This window comes from Pelecanus crispus, chromosome 19 (genome assembly GCF_030463565.1).
Source record: "Pelecanus crispus isolate bPelCri1 chromosome 19, bPelCri1.pri, whole genome shotgun sequence".
Lineage (NCBI taxonomy): Eukaryota > Metazoa > Chordata > Aves > Pelecaniformes > Pelecanidae > Pelecanus > Pelecanus crispus.
In genome coordinates, this window is record NC_134661.1 from 749,476 (window position 1) to 767,274 (window position 17,799).

A 17,799-nucleotide genomic window follows, 5' to 3' on the forward strand; every position below is an offset into this window, starting at 1 on the left:
CTAGAAAACTAGAGCTTCAAGTGGAAAAAAAAAAAGCTCAAGTTTCAATTTTTTTTAATTGAAAGTACAGAATACAAAAGCACTAAGTATGAAACTAGAGGTGGCTGCAGCTCCCTCGGGGAGACCGCGCTTCCCCAGGCGCATGCAACCTCGAGAAAAAGCCGATTACTACGTTAAACTGGGCGTCCATTTGAGGAGGCTTCGCCGCGGCCTCTGGTTCGTGCCCGAAGCAGCTCGGCGCGTGTGGGTGGCGGCTCGACGGCCATGGGCTTTGCTTTGCTCTGCCCTCGACTGGCCTCAAACTGCGCAGGCTTTTCCCTGGGAGCTGCTGGCTCCGACTTCGGCCCGTCCTAGGGAGGCCCCCGCCGTGGCGCAGGTCCCAGGGCAAGGCTGATGCTCAAGCGCTGCATCCTGCGGGGAAAAATTCAAGGCTCTGCAAAACCCGAGAGGCCGCTGGACTCCTGGGGAGTCAACCAAGGGGCTAGGAAAGGGCGAAGACTCTCTCGGCTCTTACCTTTGATCTCGGCGTGGGCAGCAGTGGAGCCGTTCAGCTGCTGTCCCTCCTTAGGCACACCTAGGAGAGAGCGGAGGGCGACGGCCGGGTGGAAAGGCAACCCCCGGCGACCGCGCAGGCGCGGGGAGCCCCTGCCTGAACGGCAAATGCTCCCAAGCCGTGAACAGCTTCACGTGACAAGCTTTTCTGGCTGGGTTTCGCTCTCAGAACACGTGCCAGCAAGGCTCCGGCTAGCAAACTCGCTTCTTTTCCCCATTTTTATGATTTATTAGCGATATCTCCCGTATGCTAAAGCGTTAGCTCAGTCTGAGTCGCACGAAGGTCAGCGAGACCAAACGGTGAGACTGAAATGCCCTTTTTCACTACAAAGGGAATAAACAGCTGCAGCTGCGCATGGAAAAATAATGTTTGGGAAGCAGCAGAGCTGTTTAAACTGTAAGAACACACAGTGGTTTCACAAAACTAAACCCCAAATTCAGCTACACTTGTGACAACTTTTTTTTTTTTTAAAAATAAAAGCTTTAAGGAATACTATAGCATAGAGAAGAGGGGCTATTAACACTGCCTATGCTCCAAAGTCCACAGTGACAGTCGGGAACGGCGTTGCATATGACAGGACCCCCGAGTTAAGCGTGGAGACGGCGGACGTACGCAGACAGCCATCCCGCATAGCCCCTAACCCCTGTACCTGTTCGGCCCCGCGTGGCGATCTCGCTCGTCAGCCTCTCAAAGTACTCGGGCAAGTCTGTGTATTCATCTCCGTAGGAAATGACTTTAATCCCTTTGTCCAGCATGTTCTCACGGAGCTTCTTAAACTCATCCACGTCTCCCCTCCGTACGAGCATGAAGTGCTCCAGGTCTGACTTGTGCTTCACAGCCTCTAAAAACAGGGCCTGAAACGTGGTGTCATCAACAGTCCAGCCACAGCCCAAGAACAGGAATGACTTGTTTTCATACAGCTTCTGAATCTCTCGCTTTAAAAAGAAGGGGAAGATGTTGTTAGTCAAGGCAAGTCTAGTCTACCCTTGATTGGTTTAGTGTGGACTTGGTAGTGTAGGTTAATGGTTGGACTGGATGATCTTAAAGGTCTTTTCCAACCTAAACAATTCTATGATTCTATGATTCTAAGTCTTCACGCGGCACGAGAGGCGGCATCTGCCTCGCCACTGGTAAGGCTCTTCAGGAGCGTCGTCATTCACCCACCCTCAGCACAAACGTGGTGAGGGGTTTTTGCAGGTTAACGGGCTAGAGCATCCACCCCTCCTCTTCTATTCCACAAAATTAAGGACTCTCCCACCACCCTGTGTGAAGCCGTCTTTAAATTCAGCTCAGTCTATGGCCTGTTAACGTACGGGCCTGCCGGGAGCTCACGTGGGAAGTGGGATCATAAAATCATAGAATCATTTGGGTTGGAAAAGGCCTTTAAGATCATCCAGTCCAGCCATTAACCTACACTACCAAGTCCACACTAAACCAATCAAGGGTAGACCAGACTGAACCATGTCCCAAAGTGCCACCTCTGCCCGTTTTTTGAACACTTCCAGGGATGGGGACTCCACCACCTCTCTGGGCAGCCTGTTCCAATGCTTGACTATCCTTTCCGTGAAGAAATTTTTCCTAATATCCAACCTAAACCTCCCCTGGCGCAGCTTGAGCCCATTTCCTCTCATCCTATCACTAACTACTTGGGAGAAGAGACCAACACCCCCCTCACTGCCCCCTCCTTTCAGGGAGTTGTAGAGAGCAATAAGGTCTCCCCTCAGCCTCCTCTTCTCCAGACTAATATACGTACATAGACGTCGTATGGGACCCCCAAATTGCGCAGGGCTGCCTCACCATGACCTCCGTGTTGCGCAGCACGTTCTGGTACCCGGCCGGGTGGAGCACTATGCCGCTGGGGTTGGTGTAGACGCCGTGGATATGCAGGACGCTCAGCTTCCTCTTCTCTTGCGCCCACTCCAGCACCTGCGCAAAACAAACCCCTCCAGAAACGTTAGCGAGCGCATCTCCCCACGGCGCTGTTAAAAAAATCAAGTTGGGGAAGCGTTTTGAAGAGGCAGCTTCTTCCTCGTGTTCCATCTCATCTCCTCAAGAGGTCGTGAGTCCATCAGCCTCTACATCACAGCCTGCGGCGCTTGTTTGGGTCAATGCTTCAGCCAAATGGCCAATGCGACGGGAAGAGGCCGAATCAATACAGCGGACTCGGCAGAAAAAGGGGGAAAAGGCTATAAATGTTAGGTCAGCGTGTTTCTCAAGCCTATGAAGTTTATTTCTTGGCCCGTCTAGGCCCTAGGGAACTCTCGGGGAGCTTAACAGCTGACCTTCATTTCAGAAAGCCACTTCCGAGGCTCTTGTTTAAGCTTGTAATAATTAGAATGCTTATTTGTAACACCGTAAGTACTTCCAGCCATGCAGATTAAGAGGTCATGCAGGAAACGTGAAGCACAGAAATGACTCAGAATGGAAAGAGGCCAAGCGCTGCGCAGCACCTGCACGTGGCGCGTGTTTAACAAGCAAACAGAAGGACAAGATGCTCCCCCCCCCAGTAAAACCCAGGGTGGAAAGATGAGGTGGGCAGGTGGCGAAGGGCTCAGGGGTTTCACAGTCTGATTTTCTGCCTGACTGGGGCAGAAGGAGGGAAGCTTGCGTGAAGCGAGCAGCTACGAATCCGAAAGCACGGCAGAAGGAGCCGGAGCACGCAGAGTGACCCAGCAGGAGCCGTCCAGCCGTTCCCGAAAGAGGACGCGGGGCAACAGGGAAGCCTTGAAGGCTACAGCCCTGAGGATGCCCTGTCACAAAAAAGCACTACGCAGCACGTTATAAAACTGGAAAGGTCAGCTTTGCATCTCGCACGGAGTTTCCCATGTTGGTTAGAAACGTCAACCCACGCCTTAGAATCACAGAATCGTTGAGGTTGGAAAAGACCTTTAAGATCATCCAGTTCAACCATTAACCTCACGCTGCCAAGTCAACTTCCTTATGTGGAAGCAAGGCTTGCAGCACTTCAGCAAGGCCAAGCCAGAAGTTTCAAGGACAGAGATCAAAAAAATACCCGGCTTAAGGGCTCCTCCTGAGCAGTGGATGTCGGCCAGCAAGCACAGCATTTCAGAAATGAGCATTCGTCTTCATTCCTCTGCTCGCTGCCCCAAAATGGTCAGAGCCTCTGCTTGGAGATTGTCTAACATCATTTAAATCACTACGAGCGCTACAATCCCCTTACGTGGGCGCGAGGGCACATCTCGCACAACTGGCCTGCGCTGTCCCAGCTCAGCCCTGACAAAAAAAGAATCATCAGCGTTTACCTTCTTTTCATCAGTCAGGTCAAGAGACTCCAGATGCTTCCCCTGGTGTGCCGCGTACAGTTCCAGCAGGTTATCAAAGTTTGTGGTTAACACAAGTGCCCCGTTTTCCATTAAGTGAAGCACAGACTGAAGCAGCTGCTTCCCAGAATCTTCCATTTTAGATTCCAGGTCATCAAACACCTCGTATAAACAGTCTTTGAAAAAGGTTGAGCGAACATTGCTTGTGCGCTGAGAAGGGGAGACAGATTAAGGTCAGAGCCTGGCTTCTTTTAACGCTTCATGCCAAACGGCTCGATGAAAAACTACCCGCGTATTTCTCGAAGGCCTCCGCAAAGCTCTAGGTCCTTGCAAGGCAAACACAGAGCACTGAGGTGGATACTCCCCCCCCAAGCACACTCCAAGTGATAAATACCCAAAAGCTTGTGTCCACGGCAGAGTTATGTCTCGGGAACGCAGCACGGTAACTGCGCTTGGGGTTCCTTGTCGATAGAGGAATCGCTGCAGACGGGGGCATGCTGGAGAGCCAAATTTGGCTATCTCCAAAAGCCAAATCCTAGGCTCAGGGCAGGGTACCGAATATTTACGTACAGTGCTACAAGCACACTCACCGGAGACAGCTTCTGGATAAGGTCGTGGGCAACGTGAACCAAGTTCTTGTCTTCATGGAGACACTTTTGAAACCGTTTGCTCTCTTCATCCTCCAGGAGATCAAAGTCAATAGCAGCATCCAGGAGGGCCTGGATCAACCCCTTCCAAGACTTCAGCGCCGGGACCTGGGGAGCGACGGCCGCGCTGATTCCCGTCCCGATCACCAAAACAAGTTCCTGAGGCTTCTTGGTTTTGAGGCTTGGCAACAGCTTCCTGCAAGGGGAGAAAGTCGCACAGCTGGTACCATCGTAGATGTAAGGATGTCTCGGGTCGTGGAACATGCAGACCAAGGACAAGGGAGGTACCCTCTGCCTAAATTTTGAATCAGCGTGTTCTTTAGGGTCCTCTGATAATCAGAGGATGAGAGGAGCAGCTCGGTGTCCCTTAAAGACAGCGCGCAGCTCCACGGACCAACACCACAAATGCTCACAATTGCAAGGTACGCAATTACAACATATTTGGCAATCGAGTCCGTTACAGAGATGGTTACTGGGGAAGTCAACACCGCCCCGGAATACTTCTGAAGCAAAGCTAATCCAGTTAAAATTTGGAATAAGGGAGGTCTTGTTAACAGTGGCTACCTGGAACCTAGCAGAAAGGCTGGAGACAGTGGAAAAGGCGCGGAGAGCGACATGGAATTTGTTATCAATGCCTGGAGACACATGTACGTACTCTTCCCGTGCTGGAGACACGGCACGCATTGGACCCCTGCGCGGGGAGGAAACACAGCCGTGGTCGCGCCTGGCTTCAGTAGGGCGCTGAACTGCAGGCAGCAGCCCCATCTATCCCAGCACGAAAGGAAGGAGGTGAAGGCTTCCTCCCAGCTTTGCCCTGCAGAGGACATCCCCCTCTTTGCTGAGAAGACCCCTCGGCGCGACTTTGCTGTACCAGAAATCCCTTCCCTGCTACACTCGCCACGTAAGCGGGAAGCTGGAGGCCAATCTTTCGGAAGTCCAGATGATACGAAGAGCCTCACAGAAGAGCTGCGGGGCTATATTCTCCTTCCCCCTCCTCCCCCCTGCCTCATTTTCCTAGCTTTACACCTGCACAGCGCTTTTAAATTCGACGTTTATCGAGTAGATGTGCTTCTCCCCATCGTGCCTTGCCTGGTGCCAAGCTGCTTTTCTGAAGCAGGGGATCGGCGCCAGCTTCCCAGAGGACCGAAGCAGCAGCCCAGGGAGGCAGCTCATTTGGAAAGAATGTTTTTTTTTATCTGCAAACACGTGATATTTAGCGAGAAGGGGAAAGGAAACCGACACCACACAGATGGAGCTTCGCCTTCCCTCCGCTACGGCCTACCAACACAGACGAGTTAACCCTTTTCTTGAGGGGGTCTTCGCTGTTAGTGGCGATAAATGGGTTTTAATTTGGGGACTGCAAGCCTCACCCGCAAAGAATAAATTAGTATTCATGTTAATGAGCTAGTATAAAAACACAACCAGAAACCTAGGGACCGAAATGCAAAATAGTAACAAATACCCAAGTCCTAATGCCCTAGGCGACAGCTCTGCAAGAGGCATTCCGCTCCCACGCTGATAAATACGCTTGTTTCTACCCCGATATCCTGAGCAAGGCAAAAAACAACCTCCCAGCCTCTCTTCTGCTCATTCCGCTCTCACTGGACCAACCTTGAGGCCAGGGTTCCCTCACAGAAACTGTTCTCCAGCCCTCCGTAACTCATAAATAAATCAGATTAGTGGCAGACAACTCCCTCGACGAGTTAGCTGCTCGTTTGCAGACGGCCATGCCTTAATATCCGAGCCCGTGCTATCGCAGCAGCCACAGTACCGACCTGGGATGGAAAGAAGCGTGGCTGCGCCCCAAGTTAGCATCATGCCCAGGTCCCTGCTCGGAGGACTGTAAGACGGCCTAATTATTAGCACAGGGAGCCTCCAGAGTGGAATTATTTAGCCCTTACATGCAGCAAAATTCGAGCAATCTCCTGTCCCCGCCGTCCAACGCAAGCGAAGAAGCGCGACCACCGCGTCGGACGTGACCCTACGTGTGGACAGGGCCTGAGCTAGGGTTAACACCGATCAAAACCGTGGAGGCAGTACGGTAAAACAAGCTTTCTGTGCAACCATGCATCCTGGCTTTGGGGTTAAAAACCAAAAAAAAAAAAAAAAAAAACCAGCAACGAAGAACATTCCGGGTGTTAAGGCCTTTATTCCACGCACCGCAGGAAAATCCTAGTTACAGGGCACGGCTGGAGACAGCGCGCTTTTCTTGGATCAGCGACTGAGACGTCTGCTGGGGCTCGGTGCCAAGTGTCATGCTCTTGAAAGAACAATGCAAGGTTAGGGGGGAAAAAGCTCTTATTAGAAGAAATTCACTGGAGTATAATTAAATTTACCTGGGCTTTTTTGCAGGTGGCATTCCATCTTCCAACAATGTTTCTTTACCCAGGCTCACCGTAGAAGCCATCCAGTTTCTATGGTAGACAAATCACCACAAGCAAAGTCACTACATATATGCAATACGACGTGGAACAGACCGCAGGTTTTTGTCGAGCCAGCTTTTCATGGGCGGATAAAAACCGGGGTTTGTTATCTTTATGAGATCACCTTCGGGCCGAGAATTGCACTTTTTTTTTTTTTTGTTTCCGAACTTTGCCCCACGGCTCTCATCCGCTTCCTTAACTTGCTTTACAATGAAGCTTGATAAAATCGTAGGGCTGTTTTTGTACAAACCCGGCTTGCGGTCGCCGCTGGCAGACCACCGCGTGCCAGACCCTTCGTTTCACCTCGGCCGTTCATCTTTGCCCGAGAGCCCGTTATCGCGGAGCGGGCGCTCCCCCCGTCCGAGGCGATGCCCATTAGCAAACTTGCCGCTCGGGAGAACAGCGGGAAGGAAGAAAGACAAAAAAGATTTTTCTTGGCTACAAGAAGCCACCGAGAGCGTTTCATTTTCTGGTGATGAGAGAAGGATTATCCAGCCCGCCACACATCTACAGGCGGTGGGATATGACCTCAAAGCCTGCGGAAGGGGAGCTACGCATCTGAGAACTCTTTCAACAGCCCACGATATAAAATGCAAGGTCTGGAGCACGCTGTCCTCTCCCGCTCTGCTCCTCCAAACTACGACTATTCAAAGGGAAAGGAAGCAGACACAACTATTTGCCCTTACCCATTTTTTTTTCTTGCCAATAAAGAGTCCAGCAAAAACACGGGTAGGCAGGCTTTTGCCAAAAGGAAATGCTGTGCAAGAGCTGCTGGCCTCAAAATCAGTTTTTTGGTTTTTGTTGGTTTTTTTTTTTTTTTACAGCTTTCGCAGCCTCGGTGACATCTCAGCGTTTGCCCTACAAATGAGATGTCACCGACCGCTTCAGGGCAGCGAGGCAGCAGCGCCGACGGGCGACACGCGGGGCAGGTACAAAACCTCGGCAGGGATCGTTTAAGAAACCATCCCACTAATCTAGACAGCCGTCACCTTTCAGCGGGGCGCACCGCCTCTCGCCAGCACCCGGACGCAGTACGCTTGCCAGCCTCTCATTTCTGACCGCTTCTGACCACTCTGTAATCATCGTTACAGTAAGAAATCATTATACTAACAATAACATAACGATATTACACCACCTCAGAGAGCCTGTCCTTACAACCTGCCTCCCGAAACACCGCTTAGCATGCGCCGCCCATCACCTCAAATAATCAAGATTTTTATTTTACCGTCGAGCCCAGATTTTGGATAAAAGTTTCAAATGCATTTAGCAAGCGAGGAACTGGGCTCCCGCCGGCTGCTGCACCTCCGTGTGCGTCAGGCCACGGGGTGAACCATTTCGGGGAGTTAAACCGCTGGAAAAAACACCCACTCCGAGGGGGTGACTCTCGGGGAGGCAGGAGGACGCGCCGGACACATGATCGGTCAGGCGGTAACATCAAACTCACTCCGAGTGAATACAGCCAACACAGTCAGGATGGAAAACATCAAGGGGGGGAAAAAAAAACCTTATTTTTTTCTTTCCAGTAGGGTAAGATCTCTCATTTTGGATTAGCTGATTCTTCCGGAAGAACAGGCTGCTTCCACAAAGCCGGCTGAATTTTAATTAGTGGTGCAAAGACCACTTTAGATGAGCTAGGGACTAAAGCACGTAACCTTCGTTCGAGCTAGGGACTAAAGCACGTAACCTTTGTTAACGGGAATATTTAAGAAGGAAACCTGTGAAAAGCAACACGCTGAACTCCCGCTGCTGTCGCGGTCAGCCCCCTGCGAGTCAGCATACCTAAGAGCCGAAGTAAAACCTTCCCCAGTTCCTCCACCGGCTTACTTTACGGATAGAATTTAAGTTTGTATTGGCTTTACCTTGCGAATTACCCGCGAAGTCTCAAATATCAAGCCTGTTTTTAAACTCCGACCTAGGCCTTCCTCTGGTTTGCTTCATCACCCGCCTGAGTACTGCTCCCATTTCTCTCGTCCTACATGTTCGCATTACTTTAAACAGCAGAAACGGAGTAATCAATTCAATTTTTAAATGCCTCTAAAGCATTAAGGATGTTTCCAAGGTCACTTCGAACTTTAGAAAAAAAACACCTTTTACAATTATAGTTACCAAGAAATGGTTGTCTAATAGCATGAACTTTGATCTTCATTTCTATTTAATGCAGATAGCCAAAAAGGAAAAAAAAAAAAAAAAAGGTCAGAAATAATATCTAGTCATCTTCTGCCTCCAAAAAAGTGCTTATTTCTCTTAAGAACAAGCCTTGGAAATTCATCCAAGACATTTAAAGCTCCAGATTTTAGGCCTGGGGAGAAGGTCTGCTTTCCAGGGGCACCGATCACGCTGGCACAGTCGAGGTAACCGAAATGCAATAGCGTTACCTCAGAGCGTGGCACCGCTGCCGTGGGGCAGAAAACACCGAGGGGACTGGGTGGTGCCTGGCTGCGCCGTGAACGCAGGTGCCACGAAGGAGAAGGAGCGACGGGCACGTGCGGGGTAAGAAGCATCTCTCCAGTCTTCCTCCTCGAGACAGCAGGAGCTTTCCAGCTATTTGGACTGCAGGAAGCCGGAGAGAGCGTAAATATCAAACTGCGCGTGTTCTGGGCTGGGCTGCCCCGCTCTCCTGGCACAGCATTGTCTCTTGTCACCTTTGTTAGCGGCACTATGCTGACAGAGCGCCCGCATACGTCTGCGGCGCTCTCCTTCCCCTCCACACCCAAGAAATCAGCTAATTTATCCTCAAGCCCTCGAGGTACAGATTCCAGCAAGGAACCATCACCCTTAAACGCTGCCCAAGTCACCAACGCTGAAGAAACCTAGCCACAATCCCACAGGTGATATCAAAAAAGACACATCCAGCTGCGAAAACGCCCACAATCCCACAGGTGATATCAAAAAAGACACATCCAGCTGCGAAAACGCCAGAGATACAACGACGTATCCCAGCTAAAAACCAAACGCCTAAACGAAGCGTACATCAAATGAACACTGACGCTTGGGTGTGTATTTACAAAAACCTTGCCATAACTCTACAGATCACGCAGAACAGGACTGTGCCGCTCAGTCGCTGTCAGACCCCGGCCTGCAGAACCACCCCAGGGAAATTTATGAGACGCTTTCTCCACCGACTCGTCCCCGAAGGAGATGGGGAAGTCCTCGCGGACGCCCTCAGCCTGTCTCCATGCTCAGCAGCTAACAGACAAGCTACACCTGCACGCTAGACCTGAACGTTTAAAGTTTAAGGAAAATAAAAGCTGCATGCTTCCAGCACGGCGGTGGAAGAGGCGCTCCTCTGGAACAGCGCTCTCCAAGTAGATAAAGAAGCAAGTATGAATTCATGGCGCAACAATTATTTTTAGCTGCTTTGGGCGCTGAGAAGAACTACCACCAGCGAGGGCTGCAGTTCGGATGTCCTTTTTAAATCAAGCGGCTTTAAGATGTTGGGATAAGACAAACGTTACGCTACAGCTTAAAACCCGCTACGTTTCAGCCAGAAGAATCCGAAAGGACGTTCATGGAGTCGTCCCTGGCCGATTCCCAAGCTCTGTCCCTCCAAAGTGGGAGTCGCAATCGGAGCAGGCTCACACGGCTTGGTCAAAACTGTCCTAGAAAGGGACAGGCTTCCGAGATAACAGGGACCGGCGGCACAAGGAAAACAAGCCCTGCTCCTGTTCACGCCGACGTTACGAACACAAGATTCAGCCTCCTCGGATGCGAGTTAAAATACATGGGAGGTTTTTATTTAACGCTGTGAAATCTCCGTGCGCTTCGGGCTGCCACCAGCTTCGTGGAAAATGAGAGGGAGTGACACAGCGGAGCCTGGAACGAGCTCTGCATCCCACCAAACTCACACGGGAGCCTGCGCCGTCCGACAGGCGCCCAGCCAACGCGTTCAGGCGTCGGCTCGCTTCGGTCTGCTTGATTTAAGCCCCAGCAGACGAGGCCGCGGGGCGGCCCTCAAGCAGGCGACTCCGCACGCAGGGCTGGCTTTCCAAGAGAGTTTCTGGAAAGCAAACCGGGCCGGACATGCTGTCGGGGTGGGAGTTTCGCACCTTCAGGGATGCCCGGCACCTCGAGGCCTTACCTTTCCTTTCTGCTGCGCCCCCTCTCACGTTAAACCTGAGGGAAAAGCAGGAAGGGGGTATTTCAGCAGATAGGGAGGAAGCCAAGGCTCTTTCTCAGGGGGAAAACCTCTAAGAAAATGTCTTTTCAAGAGGGTGACGGCGCCTGGGGAGGAATGGGACGGGACGGGACGACACATTCACAGAGCGGGGCCGCTGAGGTGAGGCTGCACCCCGGTCCCCTCGCTCCCCACCGGTCCCCCCCGCCCCTCGGGCTCACTCCCGGCTCCCTCGCCCCCCCGGGCAGCCCCACAGCCCGCTCCCAGAGACCAGATCGCCCGCCGCCCCTCAGGGCTTCCCCCCCCAAGATGGCGGCGGCCGCCTTAAGCCCCGCCGCGCGCGCCCGCGCGCGCGAGACCCCGGCCCCCGCCGTCGCCGTGGCAACGCCCGCGCCCCGCACGCACCTGGGGCCGCGCGCCCGCACCTTTTGGCGCGGCGGCCGGGCGGGGCGGCGGGACGGGATTGGCCCGCCCCCTTCCGCTCCGCCCTCCCATTGGTTGGTAGCGGAAGAGGCGGGACTAGCGCCTTGCCTCCGGGGTGGGGAGAGGTGCTTGCGCGAGAATTCACCCGTCTTCTCGCGATACTTCGTGCCTATAAAAGAGGGCGGGCGCATGCGCGCTGGCAATTGCGGCCTGTACGCAGCGGAAGAGGTTTGTGCGCGGCGGCCGCCTGTCAGGTCGCGGTGCGAGAGGCTGGGGTCTGGGTGCCGGCTCCCTCGCCCCGCTGGGAGTGAGTCAAACCGCGCCGGCCTCTGCTCGAGGGGCTGTTGTAGGCCTGTGGGCACCACTGTGCCGTGTTCCCCTCATGGGCCTCCCTTCCTTCAGCCCTGGCTGCCTGGGTTTGTGCCTGCGTGACGGTATCTCCAGCCCTGTGAGGCAGCGAGAGCAGCGCTGCTCCCCGGCTGGCTGCTGCGCCGCTTTCAAGCGTCTGTGTGAAGGAGTTTGGGTGTGTTCAGAGCTTTTCAGGAAGAGAAGCTGTTCTGTGGCTCTCAGGGTAGCTGTGTGCCGCTTTGTATTGGCACCGTAAATAAAGCGTGTGGATCGTGGGTGTATTTAGAAACAAAAGTAGCCTTATTTTCTCGCCTGAACGCTTTCCTGGGGGCAGCTTTGAGCGTGCCTTGCACTCGCCCTGTCCTCAACCCATTTCCTAATACTCTCCGCAGGCAATGGACTAAGCCGCAGCCTTCCCCTGATGACCGCCCCGGTGGTACCATAGCTGAAACAAGCTGATGCCGCTGGCAGATTTCAACGCGGTGCTGCTGCTGGTGGGTCAAGGCATGTTGTGAACCAAGCTGCGCTTGCTTAATTGTTCTGTTCCCTTTAATAATGCTTATATTACAGCCAAGGCAGGAGTGGAGGGCGATCTGGTGGGGCATTGCCCCTTGGGCACTCGGGTTTGCGGGAAGGTGTTTGCCTCTGGGGTGTGGTCTAGCACCTCGGGGGTTTCCAGGTGGGGCTGACTCATGCGGGCAGGTGACTTGCCCTCCTTTGGGGCACATCCTCAGGTGGGGAGCTGATTTTTTTCTTGGGGTGGTGGCAGCAGCAAAGTCCTCAGTCCCAAGGTGGGAGAGGGGAAGGGATTAATTAAGGGAAGGAGATGAGCGAAATGGGTCAGGATGGGACAAGCGGTGCCTCGACCCCGGCTGGCAGCTGCTGAGGGGTCCCTGTGGGGCTCAGCGCTGCTCAGTCCTGGGCTTTTTCCTTCGCGATTCAGCCACGGAGGGGCTGGCCTGTGCCTCCTGCTCGGTGCCTGGAGGAGAGGAAGGCAGCAGGGGTGGCAGGGGGGCTGCTGGGGGAGCTCGGTGCCTCTTGGGGGATTCGTTACCTTTCCGGGCGCGGGCTGCCTTCATGCGCCCCAAATTCCTCTGGCTCGCCGTCCCGTGCTCCACGATGGGCCGGGGGTAGTGGGTGCCTACCAGGCAGCCTGCCCGCTCCTGCACAGCCCGTGGTGCCTTCCAGGGCTCGTAGATGTACTCGGTGGGGAAATCCTTGAGGACCGGGAGGTATTTTCTACGGCGAGGGGTCAAAGCCACCAGAGAGGCCACCCCCCTGTCTTGCGCGGCTTTGGGTTTCACGCCTACCGAATGAACGCCCCGTCCCGGTCTGTCTTTTTGCCAAAGGCAACAGGTGAGTAGATGTGGAAATATCGGTGGAAGAAGGCGCTGCCCGACAGCCACAGCCAGTTGCCGGCGTTGAGGGACCAGTCGGCGTCTAGCAGGAGCTCCTCAAAAACCTGCGGGACACTGCGGTGGCGTGGGGGCGTGGTCCCTGAGAGCTTGGTGGGTGCCGGTGGGTGTTGGGGGAGATCTCCTGACCTTCAGCCCTTCTTCCCAGGAGACCCAGAGGTCCCCGCGGGTGAGGAAGCAGGCCACAGCGTGCCGAGCGAGGTGGTGGATCCAGCCCTCGGTGCGCAGCTGGGTCATGATGGCGTCGATGAAGGGGTAGCCCGTCCGGCCCTGGTGTGGGGTGTTGGGGTTAGATGGGGTGGGGGGGATGTTTTTTGCGGGGGTCGGAGGACTTGGGGCTTATCCCCAAGGGAAATACCTCCCTCCAGGCATGGAGGTGCTGGGGGTTGTCGTCCCAGTCGACCTGCAGGCAGACGGGGTTGCCGACCATTCGGTCGAAATTGGGGATGCTGGCGCCGGCGGTGTAGAAAAACTCCCTCCAGAGGAGCTGCCCGTGCAAGGAGACGGGGGGCCGGGAGTGCTCCCGCTGCTGGCAAAGGCAGGATCAGCCCCTCCAGCTAGGCTGGCCCTGTCTTCTCCAGCCCCCCCACCCCTTCTGCAGGGTCCCTCTGGCTCACCCTCTTCCCCCCAACCCCAAAAATGCCACCTCACCCCCTGGTAGACCTTGTCCAGCTGCCACCAGAAGGTGCGGACTGATAGGCAGCCGAATTTGAGGTAGGGGCTGAGGATGGTGGTGCTGGGGCTCAGCGAGGTGGGCTCCGTCTCAGGCTTCTTGAAGCCGCACACCCAGGCCTGGATGGGGACACGCACACACCGGGGTCATGTTTTGGGATGGGGGGAGGCGAAGCAGCCCCAAAATTAGGGTGAGGGGCACTGAGCACTGACTGTCCTCTCCATGAGAGTGTCGAGCCGGGCGAGCGCCGCTGTCTCCCCGCCGGGGTAGAGGTGAGGACCCACCTTGGTGGGGTCCTGGCCCAGCTCCTCCAAGGTGGGGACCCCGTATTCGGCATCACGGCTGACCTGGCACGGGGTGCGGCAGCCTGGGGCGCCGTGCACGGCAGGGCTGTGACAGCCATCACTCCGCTCCAGGGTCAACGGTGAGGGAAATGCTGACCCAGCTTCGTGCTTTAGCCGCCCACCCCCCCTAGATCCACCCCACTCTCACCACTGAGATGCTCCTGTGTGAGCGCTGGTGCCGGCTTCTCCGGGGGTCCGAGGGATGCCAGGAGGCTCTGCAGGCGCTTGTAGGTCAGGGGGGCTTTGCCATCGTTCAAAGCGAGGACTCTGGGGTGGGAGACCGAGGGACACGCTTGGCACCGGGGCTGGATCCCCCGTACGCCGAGGGACAGCACCGGGCACCCACCTCTCGGTGTCGTAGAGGGTGTGGGACACCTCCTGAATCACCTCCACGCCGTGCTGGGCTGCCAGCTCGGCCACAGCGGCGTCACGCCGGCGGGCTAGGGGTTCGGTGTCCACCTCAAAGGTCAACCGTGTCGTTCCCCAAGCGCGGAAGAGACGGGGGAACACCTCCTCCGGACAGCCCCGTACCACGAACAGTCTGCCGGGGAGCTGGGTGGGCACAGAGCCCCTCAAGACACCCTCCCCCCCCCCCCCCCCAAATCCCTTGGGGACGGCAGCGGGACTCACCTGGAGCCCATTTCCCGCAGGCTCCCATCCAAGTCCCACAGGGCATCGAGGAGAAACTGCTGGGCATTGGCACCTGCCCGGCCCCCAGAGGGGTCGAGGATGAAGAGGGGATGAAGGCGGCGGCAATCGGTGGCTGCTGCCAGCAGCGCCGGGTTGTCGTGCAGCCGGAGACCTTTCCGAAACCAGTGGATGGAGCTGTGCTGCATGGCCGGGGGTCCCGGGGGGGTGCGACCTGGGAAAGGAGAGACGGAGGGGGATTATTTTGGGGAAAAAAGCGCCTTGTTTGGTAAATTTAACTCATCAAAGAAGCGGGAGTGGTAGAGATGGACCCGTCTGTGTCTGGTTATAAAACCAGGCAGGGAAACAGGTCCAGGCTTGCTGACATGTGCCGGTGTGGGCTGGGCGCGATGACGCCCGGCTGGCAATGGCATCTGGCCGCTGGCGGATGTGGGAGGGAGGCCCCGGGGAGGGCTGGCTTCCCGGCCCGCGGGATCACAGGCAACTTCCCCTGCCTGCGCTTCCGCTTGCCCAGGCAGAGCCTGGAGCTGCCGGGGGGACGGGGGAGCAGGCGGCAGAGGGACAGACGGATGGACAGAGCGAGCAGCTCCTCCACTCTGTCCCTGGGGAAGCTGGTGGGTGCCCCTGTCTGCCATTCCATGGGGAACTGCTACCAGATGGGGAAGCTGTAAGGCTGGATCAGCCTCACCATTCTCTGCAGATCCCATTAGGCTCCAGAGTGAACGTGCTGCATCGTACCTCTCCTTTCCCACTTAGGCGATCCCCGAAGATCTTCCTCCTCGCTGAATCCAGGGGCTGATGCATCCCCCTTCCCTGCTCCGGTGCCTGACTCCTGCATCCCAGGTAGGCATCCCCCAAATTTCCAACCCCCGCCGTTCACCATCCATGCTTGTCGTTGAAGCCACGCTCGTGTTTTTTGCTATGACTAAGCAGCGGCTTGCTTGGGGAGTGTGGTTTCCGCGGGTATGCCGGGGTCTTGCCGGCATCTGCTATGGTCCTGCACCGTTTTCAGGGTAGGGGAAAGGCTTTAGCGTGCCTTTGGGTGTTTCGTTTCAGACAGGGTGATGCAAGCCGTGGAAAACAGGAGCCACGTTTGCTCCTGGGGCTCGTTTCCCCCCGTTGCCGCTCATGCCGGGAGCACGATGCCGAGACGGCATGGCGTGAGCTGGCGAGGCTGGGGCAGCCATCGCCCAAGCTGGCTTTGGTTTGCCAGCAGCTGGTCGATCCCTGCTGATCCCTGCTTCTCCCTTCTGCAGGATCCTTTTCCCACTGCCAGGAATGAGGGTCTCTCCCGCTCTCCGGCTCTCGGCCTTGCTCCCTGCAGGTACGTATCTCTGGCGGAGGGAGCTGGTAACAGGCAGCAAAAGTGCAGGCAGGCAGGAGGGCTGCTTGAGCTGCTGCTTCCAGCCCTGCTTGAGGTAGAAACGCTCCTCCCTGGCAAATTTTGGGGAGGCAGAGGCAGAAAACACTGCTGGGGATGATTTTGGGGCTGCAAGTGAGCATCATGGAGCTGCGTCTCCCTGGAGTAAACCCCGCTGAGCTCCTGGGGCTGAGACCCACCATGGGGCAGTTCCTGCTCTCCTAATTTCTTATTTTTAATCCCTTTTTTTCTGCCGGCAGGAGAGGTTTCACGCCAGCAATCGGCGGCTGAGCAGCACGCTGACTGCTATGGCCGGTGAGTCTGGGCTCGGTTTGTGCCGGGAGGGATAAACCCTCTGGCTCTGTCCCCTCCATCACTGGCATCCCCTTGCTGCCAAAACACGGGGGTAGCCGCGGGCCGCTTGCCATGATGCGCTTGCGTCCAGCTGTCAGTGATAGAGATTTTAGGGGCTGGGGTGGTTTTTGGGGGTCAGGGCGAGATCCCACCCGGCTTTTTCCATCTGGAGGTGTCCTGCTGAGCCGGCGACGCCGTGCAAGCCCCCCCCCCCCCCCCCCCCCCCAAACCTCACCACGGTCTCTCTGACTCTGCAGGCTGGTTTAGGCGGCTCCTGCACAAGTCCAAACCCAGCTCGGTAGAGAGCAGCCTCAAAAACAGCCGCTCTACTTCATCCTCACCTTCCTCATCCTCTGCCGAGAGCTCCGGCTCCTCTCCTGGCACGAGCCTGACCAGGTCCGTCCGCCCATCGCCCGTGTCGACATCGGACATCAGCGCCTTGGGCAGTGCCCGGTGGGCCAAGAACTACGATGTCTGCATCTGCCACAGTGAGGTGGACCTGGAGCTGGTGGAGGAGCTGGTCTCCTACCTGGAGGGTCAACCCGAAAGCTTCCGTTGCTTCCTCCAGCTGCGGGATGCGGCGCCGGGAAGCGCGGTGGTGACGGAACTGTGCGACGCCGTGCAAAACAGCCACTGCTGGGTCATGCTGATCACCCCCGGCTTCCTCCGGGACCCTTGGTGCAAGTACCAGATGCACCAGGCGTTGGCCGAAGCTCCCATGGCCAACGGGCGCACCATCCCGGTGCTGAAGGACGTGGATCGGAAGGATTATCCCAAGGAGCTGCGAAACCTCTACTACATCTACATGGCGCTGAAGGAGAACAGCTTCAGGCAGATCAGAGACACCGTCGTGCGCTGTGAGTACGCCATGGGGTGGAGACCATGGGAAGGGACTGGATTCTGTAAATTTATTTAAATAGTTGATTTTTTAGATTAATTGCTTGCTAACGGGGCTTGTCTGTTGCTTCCGCAGACCTCCAGGAGTTGTGCAGGAGCTCCACAAGTAGGATGGAGTAACGCCGGGAGCAGGTAGCGGCATTCCCGTGGGCATTTCGGAGCTGCCACCGCCGGATCGGGATGCGGCCGTGTCCCAATGGACTTCGGGGGGCGAAGCCGAGGTCCCCGTGGCCGTGGTGGGGGCGACAGCGGCGTGGAGCCCACCATGTGCCGGTGGCCAGCACCCCCTCGGTGGGGACGGGGACATCATGACGCAAAC

General features: G+C 55.9%; 3 protein-coding genes across 3 annotated transcripts; 1 reads left to right on the forward strand and 2 right to left on the reverse strand.

The window, feature by feature from the left end:
• Nucleotides 1-387: 387 nt before the first annotated feature.
• Nucleotides 388-6,888, reverse strand: FAM118B (family with sequence similarity 118 member B). Its single transcript, XM_075723262.1, has 7 exons — nucleotides 6,818-6,888; nucleotides 4,425-4,677; nucleotides 3,817-4,044; nucleotides 2,351-2,479; nucleotides 1,203-1,488; nucleotides 515-574; nucleotides 388-411 (listed from the first exon to the last, which is right to left on the reverse strand). The coding sequence occupies exons 1-7, from the start codon at nucleotides 6,886-6,888 to the stop codon at nucleotides 398-400; spliced, it is 1,041 nt and encodes a 346-aa protein (XP_075579377.1). The 3' UTR covers nucleotides 388-397.
• A 5,803-nt stretch (nucleotides 6,889-12,691) lies between these two features.
• On the reverse strand, nucleotides 12,692-15,057 carry LOC142595401 (cryptochrome-2-like). The gene is made up of 10 exons (XM_075723396.1): nucleotides 14,852-15,057; nucleotides 14,568-14,762; nucleotides 14,370-14,488; nucleotides 14,090-14,244; nucleotides 13,856-13,996; nucleotides 13,563-13,730; nucleotides 13,334-13,474; nucleotides 13,100-13,251; nucleotides 12,844-13,028; nucleotides 12,692-12,768 (listed from the first exon to the last, which is right to left on the reverse strand). Exons 1-10 carry the CDS (start codon nucleotides 15,055-15,057, stop codon nucleotides 12,692-12,694), a joined length of 1,539 nt encoding a protein of 512 aa, XP_075579511.1.
• A 1,102-nt stretch (nucleotides 15,058-16,159) lies between these two features.
• On the forward strand, nucleotides 16,160-17,738 carry TIRAP (TIR domain containing adaptor protein). Its single transcript, XM_075723265.1, has 4 exons — nucleotides 16,160-16,193; nucleotides 16,490-16,544; nucleotides 16,841-17,440; nucleotides 17,557-17,738. The coding sequence occupies exons 2-4, from the start codon at nucleotides 16,538-16,540 to the stop codon at nucleotides 17,598-17,600; spliced, it is 651 nt and encodes a 216-aa protein (XP_075579380.1). The 5' UTR covers nucleotides 16,160-16,193; nucleotides 16,490-16,537; the 3' UTR covers nucleotides 17,601-17,738.
• The last annotated feature ends 61 nt before the right edge of the window (nucleotides 17,739-17,799 follow it).

Excerpts from the sequence above, each read along its gene's own strand:
- FAM118B (XM_075723262.1), bottom strand. The coding sequence starts at position 6,888 with ATGGCTTCTACGGTGAGCCTGGGTAAAGAAACATTGTTGGAAGATGGA. Across the intron at positions 4,045-4,424 it reads TTATCCAGAAGCTGTCTCCG|CGCACAAGCAATGTTCGCTC; the intron begins GTGAGTGTGCTT and ends TCCCCTTCTCAG. Across the intron at positions 2,480-3,816 it reads ACCTGACTGATGAAAAGAAG|GTGCTGGAGTGGGCGCAAGA; the intron begins GTAAACGCTGAT and ends TGTTTTGCGCAG.
- LOC142595401 (XM_075723396.1), bottom strand. The coding sequence starts at position 15,057 with ATGCAGCACAGCTCCATCCACTGGTTTCGGAAAGGTCTCCGGCTGCAC. Across the intron at positions 14,763-14,851 it reads CTGCGGGAAATGGGCTCCAG|ACTGTTCGTGGTACGGGGCT; the intron begins GTGAGTCCCGCT and ends GCTCCCCGGCAG. Across the intron at positions 12,769-12,843 it reads GGCAGCCCGCGCCCGGAAAG|GCACCGAGCAGGAGGCACAG; the intron begins GTAACGAATCCC and ends CCTCTCCTCCAG.
- TIRAP (XM_075723265.1), top strand. Across the intron at positions 17,441-17,556 it reads CAGAGACACCGTCGTGCGCT|ACCTCCAGGAGTTGTGCAGG; the intron begins GTGAGTACGCCA and ends TTGCTTCCGCAG.